This window comes from Panicum virgatum, chromosome 2K, assembly GCF_016808335.1.
Source record: "Panicum virgatum strain AP13 chromosome 2K, P.virgatum_v5, whole genome shotgun sequence".
Classification (NCBI taxonomy): domain Eukaryota; kingdom Viridiplantae; phylum Streptophyta; class Magnoliopsida; order Poales; family Poaceae; genus Panicum; species Panicum virgatum.
Window position 1 is genome coordinate 523,078 of NC_053137.1, and position 21,781 is coordinate 544,858.

General features: G+C 44.0%; 2 protein-coding genes across 3 annotated transcripts; both read left to right on the plus strand.

Moving 5' to 3' along the window:
* The first annotated feature begins 14,108 nt into the window (after positions 1-14,108).
* LOC120660094 (protein FAR1-RELATED SEQUENCE 5-like) lies at positions 14,109-17,178 on the plus strand. 2 transcript variants are annotated; one of them, XM_039938444.1, is made up of 3 exons: positions 14,109-14,466; positions 14,561-16,787; positions 16,867-17,178. In XM_039938444.1, the coding sequence occupies exons 2-3, from the start codon at positions 14,625-14,627 to the stop codon at positions 17,035-17,037; spliced, it is 2,334 nt and encodes a 777-aa protein (XP_039794378.1). In that variant the 5' UTR covers positions 14,109-14,466; positions 14,561-14,624; the 3' UTR covers positions 17,038-17,178. The 2 variants fall into 2 exon arrangements, with proteins under 2 accessions (XP_039794378.1, XP_039794386.1); XM_039938452.1 differs by lacking the exon at positions 14,109-14,466 and having other exon boundaries at positions 14,488-16,787.
* A 1,325-nt stretch (positions 17,179-18,503) lies between these two features.
* LOC120660104 (probable WRKY transcription factor 48) lies at positions 18,504-21,314 on the plus strand. Its single transcript, XM_039938464.1, has 3 exons — positions 18,504-19,000; positions 19,955-20,152; positions 20,607-21,314. Exons 1-3 carry the CDS (start codon positions 18,696-18,698, stop codon positions 21,178-21,180), a joined length of 1,077 nt encoding a protein of 358 aa, XP_039794398.1. The 5' UTR covers positions 18,504-18,695; the 3' UTR covers positions 21,181-21,314.
* The last annotated feature ends 467 nt before the right edge of the window (positions 21,315-21,781 follow it).

Here is a 21,781-nt window from a genome sequence, read left to right on the forward strand (position 1 = left end):
AGATCCTCACATCCGTACGCAATCCCATCTGAAATCGAAGAAGCCGGAGTGAGGCACCCAGCTGATGGATGGGCCAGTCCTTTGAGATCTCCTTGCTGTTACTCTCTGAGAACAATAGTTCACGTAGTGTTTCCAGAACTTTACAAACGAACCCCACACGTCATAGAGACAAATTTCTTCTTCCTCCCCTTTCTCACCTCATCATCATCTTCTCTCTCACACACACACATCGGGGCTAGCGGTGCAGAACAGGGAGTCCGTGATAGGGTGGGACTCGCTGCGCGGCGGCGGCTCAAGCTCGCGATGCGCGGTGTATGGGGCTCACAACGGCGGCAGATGGGAGGCGCAGGGGCGCCGGCGAGGAGCGCGGAGGGGCGAGGAAGCAGTGTCCTTGGCCGTCTCCGGCGGCAGCATCGTGGGCGATGAGTACGACTAGAACGACACTTGTTAGCTGTCTTCGACGACACTGTTCGTCATGAAGGTCGGCGGCTATGACACTTTCTTTTTTGAGGGGTATGACACTTTCTTCTGGGAGAGGCAGGCCAGCCCATGCGCCTCCGCAACTTCGAGGGCCGACCGCCATGCTATCGAGCCGAGCCGCATCGTCCACCCGTGTCCCCTCGCGGCTCCGTAAATCTCACCAAACGTTAATTCTAAACCGTCTTGGACCTTTAACTCAACGTAAAAATGTAAAATAATAATTAATATAATATACAGTATCTGTACGTGCAATTGAGTGTAGTAAATTTTGACAGCAGAGATGTTGGATCAGGGATCTGGCTTGGGGCGACAGGAGATATATATACACTCCTACTGGGCGGAAATCAAGTGCGCTGTCAAATCAGATCGCCACGTAAATGTCAGACAGAGAAACATCCAACTGTACTATACTGAGCGGACGAGCGGTAATAATTATTATAATTAGTTGGGACGACAGAATTGAAATCCGCGGTAAAAAAAAAAGAATCTTACTTTCTTTCTTTTTTGTGCTCTTTCACTCACATCAGAATCTTCCACCCAGCTTTATTTCTTTCCAATCACAGAGCTTACTTCAGCAGGCAGCGACAACGACCCACCGCTCCAAAAAAATTTAGTAAATGGGGAATTATAAAAGTGCGTCGGTGTCAATAACAGTTCTGCTGTTACTAGCTACTAAGAACTAATATTTTTGATATAGTGTATGCTTTATTCGTTATTATTAGAACTGATCCTGACTTTAATGGGGCAATACGTAATTATATTTGATCCTTATTGCATATTTTAAGAGGAAAGTCGCTTTGTTTAGCTAACATCCAAATAAGGAAATTTGGTCACCCGTCCCGTGCGTGCTTTCGATTTGAGGTGACTGGATTCATGTAAAACTAATTAACATATTTTATATTTATTGACTGATGCAAACGATCGAGAGGGACATGCATGGAAATACATATTTAATTTGCCGTTTATTTATTAGTCCAATAATCCAACCCGTCCCCTGCGTGAGATGTAGAGTACTCCTATTCGACACAAATGGCACAACTTTTGTCGCACGCACAGGGGAGACGCAGAAAAGGGACTTTATAAGGCATTGTGTTGTGATCATATATATAGAACCTGGGTACAGGGTAGATGACACGTTACCACAATGTTTAGGTACATTGCAAATTAATGTCACAGAAAATTCAGATTAACTGACAACATCCCTATAACCCTGGTATTTGTGTAATTCATTGGAATAGTAAATTATATGGTTAACTTACCACAAAATTGATCAATCAATGTTACGGTAACAACTGAATGGTGGGTGTATTTTTTCTAGGTATGCTGTATGAGAAATAAAGTTATTCATAACTAATTAACATGATTACAGTAACCTAAAATTCATAATGTGATAAATTATATGGTTATTTCCATGGACCTAAAAGATCAACTAAATTACTATTGTACCTTGCCAGTTGCATTGTCCGCTACACTCGCATTGACGCACTGTTTCTTGGTGACAGGTCGCCTCGGCAGGGGTTCCATGAAGTCATCATCATCACACTGAGGAAGATCCCTGGCACTGCTTGATTCGGCAAGAGATCGTTGAACAATCTTGGCTGGTGGTTTGCAACTGATCTTAACCACGTTAGCATTGCGGGCATCAGGCGGTTGAGGGGCTGCTGATGATGGTTGTGTCCGTGCATCGACACCTGCAGATGGTTGCGCAGCTGCCCCGGTGATTGTACTGACATCGAAGTTCCATTCACCTTGTGTGGTCTGGACTGAGAATGCTTTTAATCTCCCCTGAATTTTCCTCATAGCCTATTTGAAAAGTAGTGTATTATATTTTGTATTACGAACACTGGTAGAATTGAAGAAAATGAAACCAGGGGCCATGAATGCACCACATAATTAATCGTCAAAATTATATAACACAGACGATGATTGACGTAAATTTCATACTACAACCAAGCTCCTAATTATAAGGTCATTTAATCAGTTATCACTGTGCAAGGTCAGTGAATCCATAATAAAAGTTACAAGAAGTATGCCCTAAGCAGCTTGGTGTTTTACTATAAGATCAATCAAAATAATTGCCTGCAAAAAAATATATGCAACCGGGGACCATATGCAACCTACGGGTATCTAGCTTCAAGAATCAAACAAAACTGTGGAGACTTCCATGCGGTCAATTTTATGAAGAATCGTTCCCTGATTTAATTAAGCTTGTACACATGATGCTTACCTTGATCTCTTCGATGGCCTGGATGGGGATTGGCGATTCACCCAATCGCAAGGGGCTTCACGCACGCTGGGGTCAATCTCAGCAGAGGGAGCACAGGTGGGCTGCTGGGTACCGATTCAACTATGGGGCTAAGGGCGGAGCAGGCCAGGGTCGTCGCCAGAGAGTTGGGACTTCTCCGGCAGGGGAGAAGTGGCCTTCCTGTAGCGAGTTGGGGCTGGGGGATGAAGCAGAGGATCGGTGATTTTGACGAGCGTATGCGGAAGCTGCGGCAACCAAGAGAATCTCTTCCTGCGATTCCAGAACGGCATCACCGCCGGTGATTTTGTGCATCTCTCCCTGCTCGGCGAGAGAATCAGGAGATTTACCGCTCGGCAATTGAATCATGAGATTTGGTGGTGTTTTCGCTTGAGGCATTGAAAACGAGAGCAATTTTAGGGATCAATAATTTGTTGGCGTAATGAATTATTGCACTGGAGGATGCTCGATGAGCCGAGTGGAGCCGCACGACCGAAGAGCCGGGTCGAGCTGTCGAGCCTGGCGAAAAGAACCTGGCTATAGAATTAGTTATTCTATAGCCGGCCACAAACAAGCATGTATATATATATATATATATATATATATATATATATATATATATATATATATATATATGTATATATATATATGTATATATATATATATGTATATATATATATGTATATATATATATATATATATATATATATATATATATATATATATATATATATATCCGTGAAATAACTCAACGAGGCTATAGGCTTATTATTAGGCGTCCCCCTGGATCTTATTATTAATGCTAGTGACAAAAATACTAAACTTTAGCATTAGCCACATTCTGCTCCGGCAAGAAATAGATATGATAGAGTTCAATGCACTAATTATTCTAAAACCAGCGCAGCAAAACAAATCAAACATAATATTACCCCCTTATTCTTGTTTTTTTAATTACACAGTACAACTCAGACGCTTACAATGCACGCACACCGGTCCCTTTGAACGCACGGACGTGTACCCTACCCCTACCCCTACGAGCATCTTCGAAGACTGAGCCGACAAATTCTTAGAATTGACCAAGTCACCACATGCGCTTCGCCGTCGCCTAGCTATCAACAAGTTGCATCGGTTCGTGAGTAGTGTTGTAAATAATTTCAAATATATAGTATATATAGTTATTAGGTTACAATAATGCATATACAACCTGGCCCATGGACGATCGACATCCTGCGCGTACTGTGCGGCAGCACAATTTACAGTGTACTTTCCTAACAGGGCGGGCGCATATATATGCAGCTTGTTATGAGCCATGAATCTGGCATTAATATTAGCAGGGGCGGGCCCGTACGTGCAGGACACGATCGATCGCCCACTTGTAAATTTAATTTAATTTGTACGTGCAGCAGCAGCCTGCCATTTGCATAATTATATTGATCAACACGTACCAACAGTACGTACGGGCTTAGCTTCTAGTACTGCATGTACTAGTACGTATATACATATATGCTGTGTACAAGCATGTGCATGAATGCATTATATTATTCATGCTGGCTAGGCTAGATTTATCCATGCAGCGCATGCATAGCATGCATGCTGCTTATATATTATATATCTTTAATTTAATTTATTGCAGTGCTCTTTAATTAATCAGTTTTGTAGTCGGTCATGGAATTATTAGTATATATTAAGGGCACTAATAATAATTAAATATGCTAAGGCCAGTTTCAGTGGGAGTTTCATGTCATCAAATATCATCAATTTTGCTGACGTGGCAAGGAGATAGAAGGATGGAGTTTCATGGGATGTGAGAAGAGTTTTATCACCATGAAACTCATCTGACACGGTTACCTAGTTCTCAGTCTAGATATCTATCTGTGTTCATGAAATCTTCACTGAGACTGGCCTGATGACAGCAGCAAGCTTGTAATGTGCTGCTAGCTGCTGCAGGCTGCAGCAAGAGCACGTACTCGTACCAGTGCTAGCTAGCTTGGCAATAAGAATAATATATATATGAACGCTAGCTGTCGACCCATGCATGCATGCATGCATTAATCTGCACGCATATATGGTAAAAATTTAAATAATAATTAATAATTCTTGTAAATATACACACGTACGTACTATTGGTTAATTTGTGTTATCTGATGGACACATATTAATTTCGTGGCAATGACTAACTTACGGCAGGTCGTAATATAGGTCTATGTTTCGGCTGCTCCTTTATTGGAAAGGGGGAAGTCCCCATGTGCCATCTTTTTTTTGGCAAAAAATTAGCACACGTCAAGAATAAAGTCCTACTAGAACCAAACCTGCACTACCGCTTCCTCCTATTTTGCCTGCTTCCGAATGATTATATCCTCTTAATATTAGTAATTTACTCAATATTTATATTAAAAACCAACTCTTGGGGACATGACCGGCAAAGCTTCAAAAAGATGTAAGCAAATTTGAACATATACAATAGTATTTTCAGCATTCTTGGGAACGGAGCATGCATTTTTTCCAGAATGTACATATGATTACAAGACAAGATTCTAAACTACAAGAAGATCATAAACCTAGCAACTTGGTTTTATAATATGCTATTTACACAAACAGATTTGCCTCCCATCCTCCCCTAAAATAAAGAACATCAGAGGGAAAACTAGCTATTCAGGACTCATACAATCAGAAATGCATGTTTCTATGCTTCATACTTGCATAACTGGTAAGTACCTTTCGTGACCTGCAATGCGACAACACAAAAAAAAGGACCAAATCAGTTAGCATGCAACACATAACAAATATTATTTTGCCTAACTAATAACAATAATTTGCTTAGACTCAACTTGCTTAGACTTGATTGCCTATGAGCTTGAATTATTCTACCTTACCAATAACATATTGTTGCCTAATGGTAAAAATAAACAAGAAAAACTTATAGAACATGTCCTAGTTTTAGCCACAAAGACACTCATTAATCAAAAAGACATGTCGATGGCTTGAAGCTAAAACAAATCTTCAATCATCTTTGGACCGAAACTTTATCTTCACTGGGGCATATAATTGATCAAAATTTAAAAATTAAAACTAAAGAAATGACATCAATTCAAGCAAAAAAGAAACACCCCTAAACATTGGGGCACTGATTAGAAGCATGAATGATTAATTCCAGCAAATACTAAGTCAAGCATTGAGTTTTCATATACCATAACAGAAATAATGTCATATGAATTAAAGCTGTGCGAACTGAGGTGGGGGGGGGGGGGAAGAGATTGCTTCAACTTGTTGGCCTTCTCTGAAGCGTCCCCTCATAAGAGAGAACTTAAATGTGATACAAACATCAGTCCCAGGAGGCTGATGCCACATTTATTACATCAGATGGTTCATAACCGTACAAACCTTGGAGGACACTCGATACAGATAATAATAACTAGTAACCAAGCTACAACATAACACCAAACCGCAACCCACATGGGGTCTAGCTCAGGCTCAGAGTACCGCGTCAGCGAAAGCATCTCTAACAGGGCCAGTTCCACAGGCAAGATTGGGTGCAGAACGATAACCCTACTCAGCGTCGTCAGGTACGAAGTCTGGGTCTTCTTCTGTAAAAAGTAAGAGTGGGGTGAGTACAAACGTACTCAGCAAGTCCAACCACACCCACGGAGGGGTTATATCAGAATAATATGCATAGGTAAATCAAGGATAAGGTTACGGTTTAATTTGCAGAAAAACGATATTTTATGCAGGGGTTTATTTAACAGAAAACCTTTTAGAAAACAGTTTTTGTAGTAACACGGAGTTCAAATTTTAAATCTGCTACCGGACTCCCCATCCATCGTAGCACACGGTACATCTGCCGGACACAATTCCAAAACAACTCACGCCAGCCCATCCCAATGAAACACTAGTTATGTGACCACACCGTAACTCGCCCAATACCGTGGGCACGGACTATTCGAATAGATTCTTAACTCTGCAGAGGTGTGCAACTTTACCCACAAGCGGGTACCACAACACGAGCACCGAAGTGTCGGTGTAGATCCCGACATAGCCATTACCCACCTTAGCTAGACTTGACTAGCCATCACGGGATGCACCAAGGGGTCATCGACCGTACACTTAGGTATAACCGGGCATAAGTCACTCGGGGCTTATCCCTTCTCTTTAGTCACCCGTTGCTCTCAGCTCTCCTGATGGCTATCAAATTAACTAGTGGGATTTATGCTAAGCCGTTGCCCATTCAACGGTCGAGTGATTTGCACGATAGTGGAGTTAGGTGAGATGACACATCAACTCGGTCCTTAGACACGACAAGATGGATATCTCCCTTCTTTGCCCTGCCACATTGGCACGAGCACACCAAATGGCAAATCCGTAGAAATGCCATCCATCCCGTCTAAACTTCCTTTACAAAAACACAACACTTATCCCATCCCACAAACACACACATTTTCTTTATAAAATAAATCGTATTATGAGTAAAGTCCTAAGTATTCTAGTATCAATTAACGTCCAAGCAAAAACAGACGTTAATCTAGGTGGTCAAGGAATGGTCATCACAAATCAAGGGGTGGCTATCCAACCGTGTTTTCATGCAAGCAAAACATATGCAATGTTATAAAGCAGGCTATTGGGTTGTGTTTTAAAAAAAATTAGGACAGAACATGCATCAAAGGATGGGATTGAACTTGCCGTCTTCGTAGCCTTCGGGGGGGTCCTGTCCTTCGGGCTCGGGGTCGCGGAACGGGTCCTCGTTCACCTGCTCACAGCACTGCTCGCTGACGGGCTCTCCTTTGTTCACTCCGTGGTCTACAGCGTACACAAACAAGCACCCAATCAATACACAGAAAATAAAGATCTATCATTGAGCTCGAATCGGAAACATATAAAATTTGGAGTACGGAGTGATATTTTTGGGTGGATTCCTAATGGCATGGCCGAAGCTAGGTTAGAAAAGGCGTGGTAGAGTTTTGGGTTGATCAGAGTTTGATTGGTGCATGAAATGATAGGTTAATCAAAGGTTTAGTGGTTAAATAAAGGTCCAGGGGCCTATTTGTAATTAAATTTAAGAGGGCAGGGGCTTGGTTTGTATTTTAGAAATTATTTGGGTTACTCTAAAAGAGTCAGGGGTTTATTTATAATTACGTTTATATGGAAGGAGGGTTTATTTCGAAATAAGGTAAAGGGCAGGGTTTACTTTGCAAATTGGTTAAAGAGGGGGAGGACTCTTAACCAAATAAGAGGAAAAAGGGGGGGCTTGGGGCAAATTTGCCCCCTTCTTCCTCCTCCCTCCACGGGAAACAGAGGAAGAGCCGAGCGGCGTCGGCGGCGGCCCGATTCGGGCGCTCTGGGCCTCGGCGGTGGCTCGGGGTAGAGGGGAAAGAGAGAGTGGGCCCTGCGGGGTCGATCCCCGGCCGCAACTCGGCCCGAGGCGGCCTGAGATGGCCCGGCCACAGCGGCCGGCGGCGGCGGGCGGTGGTGGCCCTGGATTGGTAATCCAGAGGGGCGGCGGCGGTCAAGAGGAGGGGGAGGAGCACCAGTGGGCCTCGGTGGTGCCCAATCCTACCTTGATTCGAGCCGAGGGGCAGTGGAGAGGGGGCTCTGCGGTGGCCGGCGGCTGCAAAGGCGAGCGGCGGCGCTGCAAGCTAGGAGAGGGAGGCTGGAGGTAGCAGTGGGGTGCTGGGGCTCGGAAGAAGCTGTGCGGCGGTGGCGGTGGAGCTCAGGGAGGGCTCTTTATAGGCGAGCAAGGCGACACCGTCTCGGCGGGACGCGGGCGGAGGTCGGCGGCCGAGTTAATGGCGGTGGGGGCCGGCACGACGCTGTGCGGGCGTCCACGGCGAGCTGAGGCGAGGTGTGCGCCGGTGATGGGATGGCTCGATAGGCGGCGCTGTGCGTCATCAACGGCGCCAGTGGGCGGCGAGGTGACGCGAGGTGGCGACCGTCGCAGGCGGCGCTGTGCCATGGTCGCCGGTGCTGTGCGCCAGGGCGACGGCGTGCGCGTGCGGATCAGCGATGCGGCCGGCGATGTGACGCGTCGAGGGCAGAGGCGAGTGGGACTGGACGGCGTGGTGCTGCGCGCACGGCCGCAGCCAGGCGGCCATGGCGTGGCGTGGGCGCGCGTATGGGCTGGGCAGGCGGGGCGCACGGCCGAGCGGAGCAGGGGCGAGGGGGGGAGACGCCGGGTCGGGCAGCGCTTGGGAGCGGGGGGGGGGGGAGCGGGCCGGGAGTGGGGAGGGGCGGCATGGTTGGGCCGCGCGGCAGAGGAGGGAGGAAGGGGAGAAAGAAAAAAAGGGGAAAAAGGAAAAAGAAAAAGAAGAAGGAAGAAATGGAAAAGAGGAAAAAAAGAAAAGGAAAGAAAGGAGAGAGAGAAGGAGAGAAGGAGAGAGCGGGATTCGCGGCGTCACCGACGCTCGGTCGGCCACGCGCATCGCCTGGGCGCGCGTGAACGCGTCGCGCGGGTCGAGGGAGGAACAGGGTGCTGGATACGGGTGTCGGGTCAGGTCCTTCGGGGATCGGTAGATCGGAACAGGGAGGTTCCCGGAAGGTTGGGGTTAGGGTTTTAAGGAGGGGTCGAGCTCAACGACGAAAAGCAACTTTAGCGCACAATTTATTTTAGTAAATTTTTGGGATGTTACATTCTCAGCATCAAAGATGCAGAGGGCGTACAAGTACTTGAAGCAGCGCACCTTGAACTTGACAACATACTTGCTCCTCTTGATCTTCATAGAATGGGCAATCTTCCCACTCGCGTTGAGAAGGAAGTCCTTGATCTCGTGGATCTGCTTCGGCTGCAGTCAGATTTGTTTCACAAAACTATTAGACAAAGCATAGACATAAGATGACACTACTGACTAGAGAGCAAAAGACTTTTTGCAACTAGAAACCACAGACTCCCGTATACATGTTATTTCAATGGTGGCTTACTTATTGCCTAGATAAATACACTGAATTGCCTTTATTCTTAACATATTATTGCCTAAATAAATGCATTGAGTTGTGTATATAAAATTAGAAGAACTACCTAGATAAATGCTCTGAGTTACCTTTGTTCTTAACACATTATTGCCTCGTGAAATAAATATTGTTGCCTAGAAAAATGAAGACAGTACAAATTCCTTCCTGATAGAGAAACAATGCCAAAAAGCACTAAAGATAGCACTAAAGATAGTACAAGTATAAACTGTAGCTACATTTTTTTTCTCTAACATTTAATAACTAGATAAATAATATCGTCTTGTTCATTTCGTCTATAAACTAAAGTCTATGCTGTGACTTCCTAAGAGATGAGATAATTAAATGTTTACCCAAATGACTATTGAATCGGGCAAAATTTGAAGGTTTGAGACCCAAGACTGATATCAGCTACAGTATGTGCATTTTAGAAAAAAAAATACTATGGCAATCTCCATAGAAAGATTTGGAAATTGCTTAGTTAATGCTGCTTAACGACGAAATGCTTGTTGTGCTACAGGTTTGCAGAAGACAAAACAACAATTGCATAGAGAATGTGCCCTCTCCCCAGCACAGCCTGAAAAAAATCCTACTACCCACAGATAATTCCGAACTAGCGTAGAGCTACCATAAGTAAAAAATACTATCAGCCATTTTCATTCAAGCTAAATTGTGGAAACAAGCAAAAGATTCTGTCTAAATGTTGTCCCGTAACACTGAATGATAGACCTCAATGTAAATCAAACCAAAAATAGTATTGATAAGTGAAAGATTGTTTCTAAATTCTTTCCGGTTAACTCTATATGATAGACCCAAGTGTAAATTAAACTGAATAATGTTGTGATCATCCATCAACTGTAGTTGCATTTATAGGTTTGCAAAAAGACAAATGAAAACCCATTCCAAATTTTTAACTATATTTCCAATTCAGTTGAACACCATCATGAAAGTAATTCTTCTGCTGCAGTAACTTTGTAAAGTGATATTCTTGCCCAAATGGCATAATCCCAGCATACCTGAAGGTCAGGGCACTCCTCCCGAGCAAGCAACTGTAGAAATGCGGGGGAGCACTCCAGCCGCTGCTGCCGTGCCGCACCTCTTCGCCATCGCGCTGCCGCGGCCGCAGTTGCGGATGCCGACTATGATGTCAACGCGTCGTCACCGCCCTCGCCTCATGCATATCAAGACTTACTACCTGAGAAATTTCCGAAAATTGTACACCACTAACCCGTGGTTGAATGGACCTAACCCGAATCTGCAAGTAGAAACAATTGAGATGTTATTTCAAAAGAGAATGGTTCCACCTCGAAGCCAGCTTCAAGATTCAACCAACCATAACTGAAGTTTATGTTTGTTTTTATTCAGGATTCAAGGTGCCATGTTCCTCTGGCCTTCGGATGCAACTTACAGTAAATCATTTTTTTTTCATTCTGCAAGAAGGGTGAAGATACAATGGAGCTCTTTGCTCACGTGGAATAGAAATTGGATAACAAAATTTCTTAACAAAATGTACTATTATGCCTAGATAGAACAATATTATTGCTTATTGGAACCACTATTATTACCTCTATAGAATAATTTTAGGGGAAACCAACATTGCTGCATATACAGGATAACATTATTACCTAATTCTCCTATATTCACCCTATAACTCACCTATGGATGATTTTGTGTAGCGGGAATGGACTGAGAGGTTCAAGTTTATCTTCACCCTCTACCAAAAAACCAATAAAATGAGCACCAGAATCAAATCGATTCCAGTCATAATCGCAGAGAGAGAGAGAGAGAGAGAAGGAGAGGGGCGCAGGGGGCAATCGCTCACCTAATTCTGACATGCTTTCACCTAATCAGATCCAATACAACCACGAGTTACTGATGGTTACGCTTCCAATCGTCCTCTGAAGAATTCCAGATGCGCTCATGGATGAGATCCACCAAAATAAATTGCAACATGTCGAAAAAAATCCTGTCAAAATCTAGTCACAGTCATGAGGGAGAGAGAGGGAGAGGGGCGCAGGGAGCAATAACTCGCCTGATTCTAACCCTAAGCTTTGAACATATCGGATCCAATAGAGCCATGAGTTCCTAATGGTTGTGCTTCCAACCATCCCCTGAAGAATTTCAGATGCGCTCATGGATGAGCACCACCAAACAAACTGCAAAAATAAACCGAAAATCAATTGATTGCGGGGGAGAAATGGATGTGGCGCAAGAGGGGAACACTCACTCAAGTCTGATCTACGCTTCAACCCCCAAAAATGTCGTGCATGAGACGAGATTGCGCGCCGCCGGTGGGGGATTGGAGCATACTGACGGAGAAGAGAGAGAGGAACCCTAGGATGAGAGGGTGAGGAGATGAAATGAACGGCCGCCGCTGGCTCTTCAGTTCCTGATATGTAGTATATGTGGGACCGGTCAGTCAGCTGCACGTAGTCGGGCCGGACATATCATCTCGATGGATACAGGCGAGACGGATGGGAGCGGCCATTGGAATAAAATACGGCCGGCTGTAGAAGAGTCTTTACCCTATAATAATCTCTCCAGGCCTAGGGGAAAAGGCATGCAAAAAGCTAAGGGAAAACACATGCTTTCTTAGGTTACTAATGCGAGGAAAATATTGTATATTTTGGGAGAAATGTTTGGACTCTATTTGGGTGGGGACAGGGACAGGTCAGGGAGTGCGAGGTTTCGTGATGGGCAAGTTAGCAGGTTACCAAAAGATTCGTGGTGGGCCCCGCGGACACCGTCCGGCCGGGCCTCCTCGATCATCTGTCAATCTCGTCAATCACTACACGCCGTCCTTTTCTACTCATCCTCTTTTTTTTATTAATAGAATAAAAAAATTGCTCCAATATTCTAAATAAGATGCATGCACCATGTCGGGCCTATTTGATTAATTCATCAATCCAAAATAAGATGTTAAACAAATCGGAAACTAGCTAATCACCGCTGCTAGCTGGGGTCGCCATGTGCCTCACTCTAGCTAGGAGTTCGTAACTGTACTAGACGTACTACTAGCCACTCCAATAGAGTGACAGGAAATATATTAATTATTTTCTTCAATAACTAGGATTAGTGATCAATTTATTAATTAGTTTTATTATATCATTGGGCGGTTACTAATTACCCGAAAGGGCCACCCCAAAGAGACCAATTCCGAAGAGGCCATACCGAAGAGGCATGTCCCTTCGGCCTCCTTGGTCTTATATATAAACTGTAATCACTATCAATCAATCAATAAAACAATCATTCATTCCCTCGATCCTTTCTCTCTTTTAATTCTATTCTCAACACATTGTACATGTACATTTTTTGAGGAAGCCAGGCCAGTCTCCTTTGTACATTGCATGTTAGCACATTATTAGCTACTCCAAATTATAACTAACACTACAGAATTGTAATTTAATTAATTTAATTTAATGCGGTCGCTAACTTGCCGCGTTGCTACTCCTAGAAACATTATTTTGATCATTAACCTGCTGATACAACGCCGCTAGTAGCTAGCATACATGCGTACGTGCCAATAATTTCTATTCGATTGCAACTAAAATATATATATATAGCACAACTCTGCTAGATATATAGCTCAAATCTGTAACTACTGACTCGAATATAATATTGTGCATGCATTATGTGTAATTCCAATCAATTGATATGTGCATTCATCTATCATTATTATATATAATTGTATTATACTAGCAACAACATATTTAGTTATATACTGTGAGGCCACACCATGTAGACAGTAGACAGCATATAGGTCAACTGAAATTAAAACAACACTTTCTTTTCAAGAAAAAAAAATTAAAACAACACTTGATTAACAACGTGTGAGCATATGATTCCACTACCATGCCATCATATATTCATACCTTAATTACTATTAGCTAGATAGCAACCACCATTATCTAAAACTAGGTGCTACATATGCATGCATATATAGATATATAAAAGCCCAAGACAAATAATACATGCATATATGTGCAGTTCGGTACCAACATATATATTTACTGTATGCGCTGACCTACATTATTGTTGATGAGGAAGTTAGCTATAGCTAGGTGGGTGCCAGGAGGCATGCGCTAGAATAGTTACAATTAGCTATAGTTAGGCGGAAAATTATTCCAGCCGCGATAATATTAATGTTGGTTCATATATATATATATATATTGATTATATTCCGGGGGCTATCATTTAAATGGTCAAGATATATATTTATATGTGTGCAGCAATCGATCTACGCATGATTTGAGATGATTGTTGACAACCAATAAGCCTAAAACAGGCGCGCGTAAATAAAAAAATGGAAGCATACGAAGAAGCCGCTGCAACAATGCAATGAATCTCATCTCATATATACCCACACAATAACTTGGTTGATTGTTGATCAGTTGCGCTGTGGATGATCACAATGATCGATTTGAGTGGACACGGATTCAGTGCCGTGGCTCCTTCAAGTCACGTTGTGCCTTCTCGTTCCATATCTACCGTGAGTTAGACATCCAACGGCCAAACTAACATACAGCCCAAAACATTATCCATCCACCGATGGCGCGAGGCAGGGAGGTCCGCGCGCTTTCTTCCCGCGCACTGCGCCGGTCTCCCGCGCGCCCGAGCGCTGCGCAGCCGCCCTCCTCGGCGTCCCCCGCGCGCTACGCGGCGTCCGTCCTCCTCGACGCCCCCCACGCGCTGGTCCGCGGCCACCCTCTGCTCCGCGCGCTCCTCCGAGGAAAGGCTGCCCTCTGCGCCACGCGCTCCGACAGGATGCCAGGAGGAGAGGAACGCGGCTACCGATAGGACGCCATTGCCAGGTATACTAGCAAGCTATTTTCCTTTTCGTGACCTAAGTATATGCGTAAGACAGCTAATTTGCTATAGAAGGTTAATTTTTCAATTGTATGGTAGGAAAATCATGTGCTCTAGTTGATTTTGGATCATATTTGTGCAATTGTGAGTTCTGTGAAAGGCAATGGCGGAATTTGAGAAGGGGACACCTCGAGTTGGTTTAAGATTCAGAAATCCAGATGAGGCTTGGAAGTTTTGGGTTGCATATGGGGGTTGCACAGGCTTTGATGTGAGGAAAAGATATGCAAATGTAAGCAGCTATGATGGCAAGGTGACTTCAGCCAGATTTGTTTGTTCTAATGAGGGTCATCGAAGAAAAGGACAAACAAATAATGTGACCAAATATTTTAGAGCTGAAACAAGAACTGATTGTAAAGCTCGGATGTCTCTTATGTTGAACCGAGGTTCAGATGATTATGAAGTCAGTGATGTTGTGCTTGAACACAATCACTTACTTCACTTACCAGAAACTCGCCATTTGATGGCAACACAAAGAAAAATTTCAGAAATACAAGCTTTTGAAATCGAGGCTGCTGATGATTCTGGAATTAGACCAAAAGATGCTCATGAGATGGCTGCTCGTCAAGTTGGTGGACTATTTAACCTTAGCTACACTTGTCGTGATCGCAAAAATTATTTGCGTACCAAAAGACAAAGGGAGTTGGCTTTTGGACAAGCTGAAAGTATGTTAAAGTATTTTCATGACAAAATAGCTGAAAACCCATCATTTCAGTATGCTTTGCAACTCGATGTGGAGGAACATATAACCAATATTTTTTGGGTTGATGCTAAAATGATCCTCGACTATGCATATTTTGGTGATGTGGTCACATTTGATACTACTTTTGGCACAAACAAAGAATATAGGCCTTTTGGTGTATTTCTTGGCCTCAATCAGTTTAGAGAGACCACTATTTTTGGTGCTGTCATCTTGTTTGATGAAACAGAGGACTCATTTCTATGGCTCTTTGAGACTTTTCTAGCTGCACATAATGGGAAGCAACCTAGAACTATTTATACAGATCAAGATGCTGCGATGGGAAAAGCTATACCTAAAGTTTTCACAGAATCATATCATGGTTTGTGCACCTTTCACATAATGCAGAATGCTGTCAAGCATTTATCTCCAGTGAAGGGGGAAGAGAAAGAAGAAGGTGCACAACAAGATGAAGTTGAACCTAAAAAGGAAGATGAAGAATCTCATATTCTCAATGATTTTAGTGCTTGCATGTATGGCTATGAGGACAAGACACTATTTCAAGAAGCATTTGACATTATGAAATCTAAAGTGCATAAGCAAACTTGGTTAGATAGTATCTACAAGGTTAAAGAAAAATGGGCTGAATGTTATATGAGAGATGTCTTCAGTTTAGGAGTGAGAAGTACACAACTAAGTGAGAGCTTCAACAAAGCATTGAAGAACTTTTTAAAATCAGGTTTTGATATTGTTCGATTTCTGAAGCATTTTGAGAGAGCAGTGCAAGAAAAAAGAGCAAAGGAATTGCAATCTAAATTTGAGGCAAGGAAGAACATCCCAAGAAGACAAATGTGTACACCTATGTTGGTGCAAGCAAGTGAAGTTTACACTCCTGTTATTTTTGAAGCTTTCCAAGGTGAATATGAAAGGTCTATGGCTGCATGCAGTAGATTACTGGATGAAAATAAATATGCTATTGTTATTGGGAGTTTCCATGGTGCTATACGTTTTGAGCAGGAGCGCATAGTGATAGGTGATCTTTTGAACCAAACAGCAACCTGTAGTTGTCAAATATTCAATAGGACAGGAATATTATGTGCGCATGGTTTGAAAGTTCTTGATTTGATGAATATAAAGATATTGCCGGCACATTATATCTTAAAGAGATGGACTAGAGAAGCTTGCAATGGACGTATACAAGATAAGCAAGGAAGGAATGTGATAGCAAATCCAAAGTTAGAGGCTCAACTTCGGACCCGAAACCTGGTTCATAAATTTGTCAATTTGGCATATAAAGCACCTGATTATCCAGATTGTTGTTTGTTGCTAGAAGATGGACTTGATTGCTTGAGTACGCAACTGGAGGATAAACTCAATTTGTCTGCTAATACCTTGAATAAATCTTGCAATGAACAAGAAAATGTTGAGCCAAATGCACAGCAAAAAGATGAGTTTCTTGCTGCACAACTGAAGAAAAAGGAGGCGAAGTCAAAAAATTCAAGAAGGAAGAAAAGTTGGCTTGATAAATTACCCAAAGGTAACCGTAGTATGCCAACTAAAGCTGCTGAACCAAAAAAGAAAGAACCAAAGGTATATTCTGGACTTTAGATCTAAAACTTTGTACATGTTGTTGCCACTCATAGCTAATTAATGATATTTTCATTGGCAGAAACGAAAGCAAGATGATGGTGTACAGCCCCCAAATGAAGTGAAGAATAATGACAGCAACAAAGGAGCAATTATACAAGTTGAAGAGTACAATGTTATTGGCAATTTTACCCAACTTGTAACGGCTCCAATTTGTGATGATGATATTCTTCATGTTGGGGATCTGTTCTAGTATGTGCAAGGTGGTTAGGTGGTATTTTGCTAACCATAGTATTTTGTGGGCTAACTATAGCATTTTGTGGCTAAATTGTACATGTGAATGGCCAAGTACTACAATATCAATTCGAGTGACTCAAGTGCCATGTATCGGTGCTGAACTACGAACGTCACTTACAATGAATTAAAATTAAGCTTTGTTTTATGTTGTGTGTTTGTTAATTTTGTGTGCTTAATTTTCTGTTTGTATGCTAAATAAATATGTCATATGGCTGAAAAATATTAAGATATGTTTCATTTGCCTTTGGGAGCCGTCTAAGCAAGGGGACCAGGCATGGATGGGTGGGAGAGAAAAGATTGGTGAAGCAAAGGTACATTGTGCCTTTGCCAAGCAAGGCACTGAATCCACGTCCGATTTGAGTTGACCTGGGGGATCGGAATGGGCATGTAAGACGTGTACATATCGTGCCCCAACTTTACCCAGACCAGAACTCCATCGATCACATATAAAATCAAACCTAGCGCCTAGCTAGTGTAGTACAAGCAGTTTAGTAGTAGGGATTCACCCTGGACACGCCAAAGACACGATTGATTTGGGCATCTGGCAGTCCAAGTAGCTAGCAAGACTCGGCACACAAAAAAAGTTTTCCTTTTGCAGAAACAGTGCAAAACACAGGGAAATTAAAGCCGATCGAGCTCATCGATTATATTGGTGGGAAATGGAAACGGGTGCCACAAGTAGAGAAGAACGGACATGTGAGTGAACTCAACTGGAATTCTCCCGTTGGGCCTAACACCTACTTTTACCTAACAGTCTATTCGTTTCCTATGCATGCAGCTCAGCAGCTACACGGTAGCTAGTACTATATATATGATGAATGAGCCGTCACTGATTTGAATTGGGCATTATAATAGTATAAATGGTTTGTTCGTATCATTAAAAAAAGCGTTTTTTTTGTAGACGATAAAAAAATGTGATGTTGATTGTACAGAATATATATAAGTTTCTTCATCGGCAACTTTGCTCACGGAACATGCATGGGACCACTCAATTGAAGCAATAAGAAGGCGCAATCCTTGATTCCATTTGATGTACTGATCATTTATTGTATCATCCGATCCGAATATATAGTAGTTAGCATGCAATCTAGCTCTGTGTCTTTTGTGCTAACAAAATGCAAACGTATATACTATGTCCTATAATCCTTTTCAATAATTTATTCTTGCATGCCATCTTGGTGATGGAGCTTGAACAAAGCAAAATTAAGATCCAAACAGTTATGTGATGAATTATAAGTTTGTAATAATATGCTTTTCATTTTTTTAGCAGTAGAGAGAAATGCATGGACCAGAGTGGGGAGGAATTAATGCAACGGGTACAATATAAATTAAGCAATTAAGTGAGTAATCAAATGTGATGCTAGTACAACTCTATCTCCACTAGCTTTGCTAGCTAGAGTGAAATAAATACACACACAACCCCGGCCGCCGTCCGGCCCTCGCAAGCAAATTAAAGCAAACTTCTCACTCTCTCAGACGACAGCGCCACTACATACAGAAGAAGAGAAGCTAGCTCAAACTCAAAGAGGCCGGAGCACACCGAGCGAGCCAAGAAGAAACTAACCCAAGCAAGCTATCTAGCAGCCAGCGCTGCCGGGTTTTAATTTGTTGGCCATGGCCGGGACCGGTGAAGCGGGCGTCGCCGGGGGCGGCGAGTGGCCCTTCTCGGCCGACGCGTACGCCGACTCCTCGGCGATCTTCGCGGAGCTCGGGTGCTGGGCGGCGGGGCTCGACGGCGGGGAGCTGCTGCTGCCGGCGCTGGATCCGCCGGAAGACAAGTACACCCTCCTGCCGCCGCCGTTGTCGGAGCCGGCCGGGTCGGTGTCGGTGGACGGCGGCGCATCGTCCAGCTCCACCGACGACGGCGCCGCGCAGGAGGACGCCGCCGACGGGAAGCCGGCAGCCGCGACGGAGGCAGCGTAAGCAAGCAGTGCTTGATGAAGTAGCATGCATATAGTAATTCACATCATATTCATGCATCACGGTTGCTAATAATAAGCTCCTCTGATCTGATCTGATCTGATCTGATCTGATCTGCGCTTAATTAATTTACATCCCTCCGGCGATGAGAGCACCACCGCCAGCGGCAAAACCGTAATTCACACCTGGATTAATTAGCCTACTAATTTGCCCATTTCTCCTCTTTTTCTTTTATTTTAATTAATTAATGCAGAATTTTGGTGATTTGTTTTACTCTCTGAACTTGTGGATCAATTTGCACATTTCTGGACTCTTTATTTCTCGCTGTCCTTTATATTCTTGTAAAAAAATCCATAATTTCTGCTGGTAATAATTTTTTTGGATCTGTTTTGACCTTCGCATTTCTCAGGGGAAAAACTTCACATTATAGTAGTATTACTTTGTTACGGCGGGCGCCTTTATTTTCTGTGTCCGGGGATGATGAATTTGAAACGGAACGGAGGGACAGTTGGGTAAATCTTCATGGGTAGGAGGGAGAGATGGGATGGGAATGGAATGGAAGCGGACGTTGCGCCGGGATTCGCGTGCGTCATACCAAAATCTACCACTAGTAGCCAGTAAATTACAAATGAGCCACGCGCTTTCTTCTATTTTTTTCATTTCTTTTAATTTCCTATTCCTATTAGCAGCTGCACAAACTCTATTAATTAATTATAAATACTGAGCTAATACCAATTATATATATTGGCTTGCTTGGATAGTATGCAGTTGCATATATTGTGCATTTTTTTTTTTGCATAAGGTACGTACGGTGCAGTGCTAGTAATAATTGTGACGTCGACAAGCATGGTAAACATACATGTGGAACTAAATACTAATTCTCCTATCACGTCCTATCATGGTAAACATCTATATATTAGTCGATATGATGATGATGTACTGTGTGCGTGCAGGAGCAAGCCGGCGCCGGGGAAGACGAGGGCGACGACGGCGGGGGGCAATAATAATAGCAAATCGGGGCAGAAGAATAAGAAGCGTGCGCGGCAGGCGCGGTTCGCCTTCATGACCAAGAGCGACGTCGACCACCTCGAGGATGGATACCGCTGGCGCAAGTACGGCCAGAAGGCAGTCAAGAACAGCCCATTCCCAAGGTATTAATTTATATTTAGATTTATACGCATCTAAGTACTCGATCGGACCACCTCTCTCCCTTTCTGATACTAGTCTAAATTGAACGAACTTCCGATCCAATCCATTTTGATCGATATGATTCAGCATGCATGACACTCGATCAGTATTCAGTGTTCATAATGGACCTGGTATACTTAAACAGAAAAAAAAAAAGAATTCCAATGATTGGAGGCAGGATTAGTTACTACTTGTTTAATTTATATTATCCTATCCATCATCTCATTCAAAAACAAAACCTACTACAAATCATGTCTTTGGTCTTGTCTAATCAAAAGAAGATACCACATGCATTCATCTCGATCCTCTGTTGTTGATGCTAGCTCATGTATATATATGCATGCATTTCCTTGTTTAAAGAATAAAAGAAACGTCAACTGGGCAACAATTATAACGTATACGTACGCGCGCATGCAGGAGCTACTACCGGTGCACCAACAGCAAGTGCACGGTGAAGAAGCGTGTGGAGCGCTCCTCCGCCGACCCCTCCGTCGTCATCACCACCTACGAGGGCCAGCACTGCCACCACACCGTCACCTTCCCGCGCGCCGCCCACCTCCACGCCGCCGCAGCCCTCGCCGGGCACATGGCATTCTCCGCCGCGCACCACCACCTCTACACCGCCAGCAACGACGACCACCTGCCGCCGCTGCTGCTGCAGCAGCAGCACCCCACCACCGCCGCAGCTCAGCAGCAGCAGAGCGCTCTGCTTATTACTACTAGCAGTGGTGGTGACTCGCTCACCTGCATGCCGGCGATGTCGCCGTCGTCGTCGCTGCTGCTGCGGCCGCTGCATTGCGACCAGGAGCTGCTGGCGGCAACCTACCCGCTGTCGTCGTCTGCGATGACGACGATGCCAGCAGTGGCTTCTTCCCTGGTCGTATCAACAACGCAGTCGCCTTCACCGACGACGGCTGTGTCTTCATCGCCGGCGGCGCTCGACAGTGGGCTTCTTGACGACATGGTGCCACCGGCAATGAGGCACGGATGACAGGTTCCATCAGTTGGTTTATCGATCAGTTAGGACAATTATTAATAAACATCTGATTTGTCATACTATAGTTACTACTACACTTTGATTGATCCATCAGTTTGCTGTTGCTTTCTAATTGGGCGGCAGAGATACGAATTAATTGCTGCATACTCCCTCCGTATCATATTTAGATGACGTTTAGGACATGAGTACGATTACCAAGGGGTGATTAATTAGGGATTAGTTTTCCTGTCTTGCCATTATTAAATATGGCCGAGGGTGCTGCCTACACAGCAATCTATCGTAGCTCGGTTGGAAAGGCTCCACGGCCCGAGGCCGCCGGAGGTCCACGGTTCAACCCCTGGCAGCCGCTGCTTTTTCTTTCTTTGTCACCACAATTTTTGCATGGTTTTGCATGGTGCTGTGTGGGCTCGTGCGAATCCGACACCATGCCTTCCGCGGCGAGCACCATCGGGTGGGAGTCGTCCGTGGACAGCAGCGGGTCGACGACGTCCTCCGCGGCGACCTCTTCCGACTCCGGCCCGATGTCCTCCGCGGCGAGCGCCTCCGACTCCGTCCCGATGGCGTCCGCGGCGACCTACCAGCACCCGAGCGCCGC

Bases quoted from the DNA above. Each gene is read 5' to 3' on its own strand.
- LOC120660104 (XM_039938464.1), top strand. From the start codon at position 18,696: ATGGCCGGGACCGGTGAAGCGGGCGTCGCCGGGGGCGGCGAGTGGCCC. The intron at 19,001-19,954 runs GTAAGCAAGCAG...GTGTGCGTGCAG, and splicing joins GCAGCCGCGACGGAGGCAGC to GAGCAAGCCGGCGCCGGGGA. The intron at 20,153-20,606 runs GTATTAATTTAT...GCGCGCATGCAG, and splicing joins AAGAACAGCCCATTCCCAAG to GAGCTACTACCGGTGCACCA.
- LOC120660094 (XM_039938444.1), top strand. From the start codon at position 14,625: ATGGCGGAATTTGAGAAGGGGACACCTCGAGTTGGTTTAAGATTCAGA. The intron at 16,788-16,866 runs GTATATTCTGGA...TTTCATTGGCAG, and splicing joins CAAAAAAGAAAGAACCAAAG to AAACGAAAGCAAGATGATGG.